Source organism: Phragmites australis, chromosome 15 (genome assembly GCF_958298935.1).
Source record: "Phragmites australis chromosome 15, lpPhrAust1.1, whole genome shotgun sequence".
Taxonomy (NCBI): Eukaryota; Viridiplantae; Streptophyta; class Magnoliopsida; order Poales; family Poaceae; genus Phragmites; species Phragmites australis.
Genome location: NC_084935.1, coordinates 9,072,708 through 9,081,507, shown reverse-complemented (window position 1 = coordinate 9,081,507; position 8,800 = coordinate 9,072,708). Strand labels below are relative to the sequence as shown.

The window sequence follows — 8,800 nt, the reverse complement described above, 5'->3', positions numbered from 1 at the left end:
CATTGCTCACCCCGACGGTTGTCGAGCTGGCGCAGGGGAACCGAGCCGATAGGAGAGGGAGAGGCTGCATCGACGGCTCTGATTCCGTTGGATCTGGCTACTGGTGGTGTTAGTAGAAGTTGGAGAGGTCGGTGTGTAGTAATGGAGAAAATAGAGAGGGTGAAGTGGGACGGGGAGGAATACTAAGTAAAATAGTACTGATACATGGGATCCATGATTATTTTGGGTAGAGTGCTAAAGTTAGATTATTATAGGGGTAGTCTTTTTTTCTATCTACAAATAACTCAGCAGCGACAAAATCAAATTATAGCTAGCAACTATTGGAGCTGCCCTAAATTTGCATTCGTTTCTCTCTTGTGTTCTGTTTGTGGGACCATAACAGATAGATGCTTAAAAGGTACACGGTTTCTGACTCCTTTTTAGCTAGAGGTGCGCAGATTTCTTCAGAGGAATCTTGAGCTTTAAACTGTTCTTGAGCAACGAAACACGCGGTGGCATAAGGCTCAAGCCACCCGACGCAATGAAGGATGTTCCAGTCCGCGTACACATCATCCAGTTGGGACTTTGGCTTTGGGTAGTGTCACATACATACTGCTAAGATGCCTAGGCGTCTAGCACTAGCACTTGCTTAGCTACCTGATTGCCCGTCGGTGTGCTCAACAAGTTGGGTAGAGTTGGCGTCTTCTGTGTTATGTCCAACAGCCCTGGCCGATGGGTCCTTCCCTGATTTGGGTGGCCCCACTACAACGGAGTGTGTATATATATATAATCCATTCTCCCATATATAATTTTGTGGACAGCTTTTCTGGTCTACGAGATACTAATCTTTTCCAGAATAAGTACTACCGGTCTAATCTATCACGACTATGTCTGAGACTATAACGGTTGGGTGTGCAAACTTTTTAACTAGTTTAGATAGCAACCTAAGCTACGGATAGAGGCGCTTCCACAATAAACCAATATTTTGTTTTTGTTTTCTTTTATTTTTATTTTTTGTTAGTGTGCATTTTAATTGTGAAGAAGTTTGGAATATACTCTTAATATGTATATATGACATTGAGAGCCAATAAAAATGCCTTTATCAAAAAACGAATATGTCAATACTATGTCGGTAGCACTAGCGAAAAAGTGCACCCAGCGTCCCGGTACGTGGTTTCCAAGTCGCCCATGACGACGACGGGTGCGACCATTACCAGCGACGGTACGCAGCGTGCATGCCGGCCCCCGGCGCCGAGTCAAAGTCGTCCATCGGTGCGTGTGCTCGCTGGCGATAATCTTCGGGACTTCACCCCGTCACATGCATCCGCTTCTGTAGCCGATCCGGACTCACCTGAACACCCAGTCCATGCTTGTTCCGTTCGCGTCGATCGCCGTGCACGCGGTACAAGATTCTCACCTGCCACTGCTGCTGCGGAGACACGCCACTTTTCTTCTGTTTTCTCCTTGTCCGGGCGTGGCAGATGTACAGTCACAAAATACAGTGCCGGCTGCCCAACTGTATACTGAGTAGTAGCACTAGTTTAGCTGATCAATACGTACTAGACTATCAGTAATCCAGATTCCAGATTGCATCTTGATTGCCGGATAAGTTTAGAATTCGCAGATCTAACCATCTGGCTAATCACTGTCTATAACTCCCCAGCATCACTGTCTGTAACTAGTAACCGGGTGGAGTTAAAAGGTCGATGAGGACGGACATGGTTTCGGGCGCGAATATTACGAGAGGGGTTGATGTGATGTAACTGAGTCATATACTGTATGAAGCATGCGCTGGGTAAGTCGGTAGCAATTGGGTTGGATCTGCGTGCAAAGATTCAACAGCCGCCCATTCAGATTCATTTGTTCAGTTTTGACCTGTTCTAGTATCTTTGAGAGTTTCGAATAAAAAATCAAGTTCTTGTTCGGTAAGGCCAACTGATTTGTTACAGGATAAGAATTCCGACGTTGATCAAAACTGCATCTTCTTCCGGGCTGACCCGTTCCCTGAATTTCGATCTGATTGCTCCAGAGTTGACAAATGTAAGTAGCTCCAAAATATAATGTTTATGTTGTACACCATCTATCTACTCTGGACCTGCACCGTCCAGTTTAAATTTCGTAAAGGAATCATCCATACCAAAAAAAAACTATTTACAAAAAGAAATCACGGATCGATCCCTCGTTGCATTAGCACCATGGTAACGTACAAACGTAAGAATGGATCCTTCCACTGTCGGACAAGAGGGACGACCTAACACATAGCCATTGTATGAACAGCATGTAGTCTTGTATGCACGGCCCCGTCGCCATCCAGCCGAGGAGCCATTCGGCCAACGGCGGCCCTGGCCGCTAGCTAGCCGGCATTTTGGACTCCCCCGCACAACCCGAGGAAGAAAAACAGACGAAGAAACGGCGTTCAGGATTCTAGATGTGTATATGGGTAGTAACGAAAATATAAATATTTAATATTGTAATATTAAATATAAATTTAAGATACAAAGATATAGATGTGTTATGGAAGCGTCACCGAATAAATAACTCAGAAGTGATACTGTAGTTCGATTTTAGATGGAATTAAAAAATAGGAGGTGATTATCTGCTAATTTTTCTTATATATTTTTATTTATTTTTATTACTAAAATGAGTCATCTATCTGTAGCCAAGACATATAGACTGAAAAGACGAGAGTGAATAAAAAAATGAATGAATTATTTAAATTTTATAAGTTTTATTATATATGATGAAAGTAAGAGAAGGAGTAACACTATGACCAATTCTAGTTTCATACAGCATCTAGATCTATACTAATCAGAACACCACCGCACCCAAGAGGAGAGAAACGCAAACACGTCCCGTGCGTGCCCGCCGATCGTGATCGCGGCGACCCGTGCCCATTCGTGCCGTCCCGGCGTCTCCCTCGCCCGCCACGCCCACGCACGCCTCGTCCGGTCGTTGCTACCACCAACTCCAACGTGACATCCACCACAACACAAACACAACACAACAAGACACGACGTCCCCGCCCGCGCGCGTGCGTGCATCGCCTACGTGAGCTCCGTCCATTTCCACCGCCCGCGCACGCGAGCGCGGTCGACACAGCGAGACCCACGCAGGCAGGATCCCGTTCCCGCCGCGGCCTGGCCGAGCGTATCCCGCGCCCCGATTAAGCTAAACCACGGGCCATGCCATCTATGGCGCCTCCGCTATAAGGAGAAAAAGGCAGCGAGGGAGGGAGGCGCAGCAAAAGCGTCGCGCGGCCACGAGCCTATTTTTACACGCCCGCCCGCCCGCCCGCCTCCGTTTACACGTCGCGCCGGAGGGATAGGTGCTCCGGCCTCATCCGTCCCTAACCCTCCTCCTCCGACTACTACCCTGTCGTCCACCACCGCCTCGCGCGCGCGTGCGCCCCTCCGCACAGCCTCGGGCTGTGCATCAGTGCATGGGCGGCGGACGCGCCGCGGCGCCATGACGACGACGACCCCGACCATGAACGTGGCGGCGGTCGCGCAGCTCTGCGCCGGCGGCCGGCGGCGCAAGACAGCGGGGCTCGACCTGCGCTGGGCGCGCCTGCTTCGCTTCGCCGTCGTCAGCAGGGTCCTCCGCCTCGTGAGGGACCAGCTGCTCTCATGCTCCACCTGCGGCGGGTGCGGCGGCGGCAGGCGGTACCGCCGGCTCGTCCCGCCCGCGCACGGCGGCGTCGCCGGAGGGGCCCTGCTATCCCCGGTCGCCAGGGACGAAGACGGCGACGCCGACGCCGCCTCGGACGTCGAGGACGTCGTCAGCCTCAAGGTCAGCCTGCTCGGCGATTGCCAGATCGGCAAGACCAGCTTCATGGTAATTCCTAACTGCTTGCCGCTATTATTCTATAATCTTTCATTTCCATGTCCCATCGTCGTTCCACGACCTACTTGTTGCCGTGTAAATTTAATCTGGATAAACTCTGTACCCTCTACGCGTCTTCTTCTTCGTCTTGTCGTTGGTGTTGTTGACTTGGCTTAATGGATTGGTTGTGTAATCTTGACGAGGATTTGGTTTGGTAGTACGGCTATGTCTGATTCCCACGCTTTTCCCATTAAGCTCCATCAATTAGCTTGACTCAAGAACGCTACTAGAATAGTAGTAGAATCTATGGCCTGGTACAGTCAACGCAGACATTTCATTCGTTCTTCTTTCCTCCAGTAGGGCAATTCCTTAACCACAGTGCCGTTTTGGCCAACAAACCATCAAAAAGTGGAGCTAGATTCAGCAATCAAGGTATCACAATGACATGCATCATCACTGTAAATTTAATCTTATTGTGGCTGTTCATCTGCAGGTTAAGTATGTGGGGAATGGGGAGGAGCAGAACGGCTTGCAGATGACGGGCCTGAATCTGATGGACAAGACGTTGGCCGTCCGGGGAGCTAGGATTGCCTACAGCATCTGGGATGTGGCAGGTAACTCCTGCCCATTGATAAAGCAATTATGTTTCTTTCCTTGTTGCTTTGGCTCAAACGCCAAGTTTCCAACCTTTCTTGATGAGGTTTTCCCCCACTTGCGTAATGGATGCAGGAGGCAGCCAGTTTGTCGACCACGTCCCGATCGCGTGCAAGGACGCCGTGGCGATCTTGTACATGTTCGATCTCACGAGCCGGTGCACGCTTAATAAGTTAGTATTCAGATCAATTCCAAACAAAATTCAGAACTTCAGGGCAAACTCTTATTTGGTGTTCATTTCTGGTTATCGTTTGATTGATGCAGTATTATAGATTGGTACGAGAGGGCGAGGAAATGGAATAAGGTTGGTGCATTTCTATGTTGACAATTTCCTGTGGATTTCAGATTTACTTTGTGTTGCCTCTGATGTTATAGCTGGATATGTCTTATTGATTGAAGATATGAAAAAAATTGTTTACAAATTGCTGCGAACAGTCAATAGTAGATGGGCTGACCAATGGTATAATTGCATTCCTCATATCACTATTTGTAACAATTTAATGACTCTGAGATTTCCTCGTATGCTTTTAGCAGTGCTCTGTATGAATTGTAGTGTTCATTGTGCTTGGTATTGCAACTGAAAAGTCCATTTTTTTCCTGGCATACAGACGGCTATTCCAATCCTAATCGGGACAAAGTTTGACGACTTTGCTCAGCTTCCTCTTGAAATGCAATGGGCCATTGTTAATCAGGTGAGTTGTGCATTTTTACAATAGTTTGTCCGAATCGAAATGGTGTTCTCAATTGCTTTGTTTCTTGGATATGGGGCCTTCAGCATCTCCGATATAGTTTATCTGATGCCAGCATAGAAAGATAAGACATCGCCTTGGTCCTGACAAGGGGAGGCTGGGAGCTGTGTTGCACATGTTTGTTTCATCTGAAACAGTGCAGTTTAACCATGGTCAGAAATTTAACCTCGAGTGGGTCAAGTGTGATTCATGGTTACCAAGTGTGATTTAAAAATTACCATAACCCGTCATTAGAAAACTGTTCTTGATTCTTTCTAGGTGAAAGATTTGAAGCTTGTTAATACGCAGCCATAAATCCAAGATTTCTAGTTTGATTGCATCCACGGGTATCTCGTGAGTTTGGGTACGCGTGCGACAGCGACAAGAGGACCCACATCAGAACCTGAACCGAGTACAGAGGACTATTAAGACTGCTAATCGGAGAGCACTGCCTATTGTTGCACATTGACGCCAGTGGGCCTCGGTTGATCAGAGCCATAGTGAACAAGTAGTAGGCCCAAACACGTGTTGAGGAGATGCAAGTTCGCCATGAACGACAAACTGGAGGGGTCAAATGATGAAAATTTATCATTATCATGGGTCGGCTTTCCATTTCTTGTCCACTTTGCTACTGACTGGCACAGGTCCAAATTATACGTCAAGCTTCACTGTGGGCCTTAGGCTACAGGGATGCAGATTGATGGTCACTACTCACCTGACATGCTAAAATAACGACGGCTGCATTGCAGCTAACCAAGAGAACGAGGGGCAATGCTAACGAGAGCCTGACGCCTATGGCTTAGCTGTGTTTCTTCCGAGTTCAGGAGTTGTTACTTTGGCAGCTGCATTGTTTGATCAGTTTTTCCCATGTAAATCACTTTCTGTCACGAACATGTACTAGGCCAGTTCAGGGTAACAAGCTGTGCTGTGTTTTTTTTCTGATGGATGTATGTGGTTTGCAGGCCAGAGCATACGCAAGAGCGATGAAGGCGACCCTCTTCTTCTCGAGCTCAACGCACAACATCAACGTGAACAAGATCTTCAAGTTCATCACGGCCAAGCTCTTCAACCTGCCGTGGACGGTGGAGCGGAACCTCACCATCGGCGAGCCCATCATAGACTTCTAAGTGTCCACTAACTGATCATTAGGCAGCACACGACCCTTGTTGGTCTTTCTTGGGTCGGATCTCGATCGTCTCGTGCATTTGCTCCTGTTTCTGCTGATCGCCTCTTGGCGCGGGAGCCATGATGAGAGAGACCACGCCCGTCGTCGTCGTCCTCCTCCTCCTCTTGAAGGCAGGCAGCAGGCAAGATACCTTTGTACATAGGTGACACTGCCGTCCCTGCGCGCGTGAGCTGCAGGGGCATGAAAGGGGAAACCGCCAGTTGTGGTGTAACTCACGTCTGTAACATTCGTCTGAGTGTATAGGAATCCATGTCAATATATGCCCCCTTTCTTCTTTAACACATTTGCTGAGCATGATCTATGCATGGCTGCAAGGGCCATTTCTTTGTTCAGGCGCAGCATAATGGTGGATGACTTGGTTTAGATTAACAAAGAAATCTGCGCAGCTCTTTCGTTCCATCACAAGCTATTTCCTGTCTGGCTTTGAATACCAAAGTCGTTTTTTACTACTTCTTTCAGATGAGCAAAGTCGTTATTTGCCCTTCTCTCTCTCTCTCTCTCTCTCTCTCTCTCTCTCTCTCTCTCTCTCTCTTTTGAACGGGCCTCTCTCTTTTTTTGACATAGAGGAAGTCGTTATTTGCCTGTGCGGTACATGAACCCGAAACAGTTTCCAGGGATCGCTAGGCGGGATCTCCTATAGGCGCGCTACCCCGAACCCCGGTCAGCCCAGTGCTTGGGCCTAGCAACAAAGGGGCCACGGCCTACTCAATCAAGTAAGTTTTTTCCTTTTTTTTCCTAAACTTTAGGAGTAAATTACGTAAAACTACATATACTTAATAAAATTATCCTAAAACTATAAGTTTAAACAATAATTTCATAAACTATAGATTTAGTGTCAATTTTATCGCAAAACACATATACTTCCGAATTTTATCGTAAAACTACAGATTCTAGAGGAGTTGTTCCCAGCTTCGTTACTTGGACGACTATGTCTCGCTTGCAGTCTCACAGCAGCTGTCAGCTCATGAAACAAACCGTTCGAGAGTTCATGTGACTGCAAGTAGAGGTCTATTCGTCAGGTTAACATGTCTGCAATAGAATATATAGTTTTATGATAAAATCGATATTAAATTTATAGTTTTGTGAAACTATTGCTTAAATCTATAATTTTATAATTTACGATAATTTGCCAAAGTATATGTAGTTTTATGAGCTGGCAGCTGTTGTGAGATTGCAAGCGGGTTCTGATCGTTGTAGTAACAGGGTCGGGAATAGCTCATCTAGAATCTATAGTTTTACGATAAAATCGGTGCTAAATCTGTAATTTTATGAAATTGTTGTTTAAATCTGTAGTTTTGCGATAATTTTATCAAAAATCTGTAGTTTTACGATAAGATTGATATTAAATTTGTAGTTTTATGAAACTGTTATTTAAATTTATAGTTTTCGATAATTTTATCAAAGTATTATAGTTTTGTAAAATTTACTTAAACTTTATTAGTGATTCATTATTTCTTAATTTCTAACTTTGTGCTTTTTATATACACTCAGCAATTTGAAAGACCAGATTCAATATTTCTCCTACCTCTCGCTCTTTTCTCTCTCTGTGCACGCGCGTGCGCGCGGCACGCCGGCCGCACAGCGCCATGCCGCTCCGCTCCAGTGCTGCCTCGTCACGTCGTGAGCCGCGTGCCCGCCCTTGCAGCGCTGCACTTCTCGCCGAGCCCGCGCGCCAGCTTCCCCCTCCCTCCTCTCGCTGCTCTCTTCCACGCGTGCGTGCAGCCGCGCTCCCGGCCCCAGCTCGCTTGATCTGATGGAGGGATCAGAATGGAGAGAGGCTCTGGTTGGTTTGAGGCATGGCTTGACCTGGACCTGCAATATGTACTGACTTAGTATAAACTCAGAGACCTGCAAAGTAGTTTAAATGCATAGATTAGACCAGACCTGTTCAAATGGATTATGTCTATTGAGCCGGTACAAGACCGTCACTGCAGACACAGTCTAGGCACGGCATAATTCGAGCTTAGCTGGGCTGGATCAGCATGGCACGCAAAGATGAACCTAGAGCACAAACTATCCGATGCACACTTTAACATACATATAACAATAAAATTTAACGTAACGTATAAATAACAAAGAAGTAACTATAAAAATGACTACAAAATAAAGGATCACATAACATTTATTAAAATATAGCATGATAAAGGTAAATAATGTCGAAATTACGAATAAAATACAATCGGTATTAGCAAAATGCACCATTCAACCTCGATGGCCTACAAAATATGTAAAAAAAAACATGTCTTAACATTTTTTAACGAGAAACTAAATTAAGAAGATAAAATAAAAGTAATGTATTACCTTCTAGTATTTACGTTCTTTTAACGTCTTGAAGCGATGAACACAACATCATTTGTAATTTTTTTGCATATTTTGTTTCTTCACATAGCAAATGAGGCTATTACTCACGTATTCATCACCAATACGATTG

General features: G+C 46.0%; 1 protein-coding gene across 1 annotated transcript; it reads left to right on the top strand.

Moving 5' to 3' along the window:
• Positions 1-2,966: 2,966 nt before the first annotated feature.
• Positions 2,967-6,648, top strand: LOC133892694 (septum-promoting GTP-binding protein 1-like). Its single transcript, XM_062333600.1, has 6 exons — positions 2,967-3,813; positions 4,295-4,415; positions 4,531-4,627; positions 4,720-4,759; positions 5,064-5,147; positions 6,146-6,648. The coding sequence occupies exons 1-6, from the start codon at positions 3,445-3,447 to the stop codon at positions 6,308-6,310; spliced, it is 876 nt and encodes a 291-aa protein (XP_062189584.1). The 5' UTR covers positions 2,967-3,444; the 3' UTR covers positions 6,311-6,648.
• Positions 6,649-8,800: the final 2,152 nt, after the last annotated feature.

What these genes read in the sequence shown, in the direction of transcription:
- LOC133892694 (XM_062333600.1), top strand. Translation starts at nt 3,445, where the DNA reads ATGACGACGACGACCCCGACCATGAACGTGGCGGCGGTCGCGCAGCTC. An exon ending in GGGCGAGGAAATGGAATAAG is followed by an intron (nt 4,760 to 5,063) that starts GTTGGTGCATTT and finishes CCTGGCATACAG; the next exon opens with ACGGCTATTCCAATCCTAAT. An exon ending in AATGGGCCATTGTTAATCAG is followed by an intron (nt 5,148 to 6,145) that starts GTGAGTTGTGCA and finishes TGTGGTTTGCAG; the next exon opens with GCCAGAGCATACGCAAGAGC.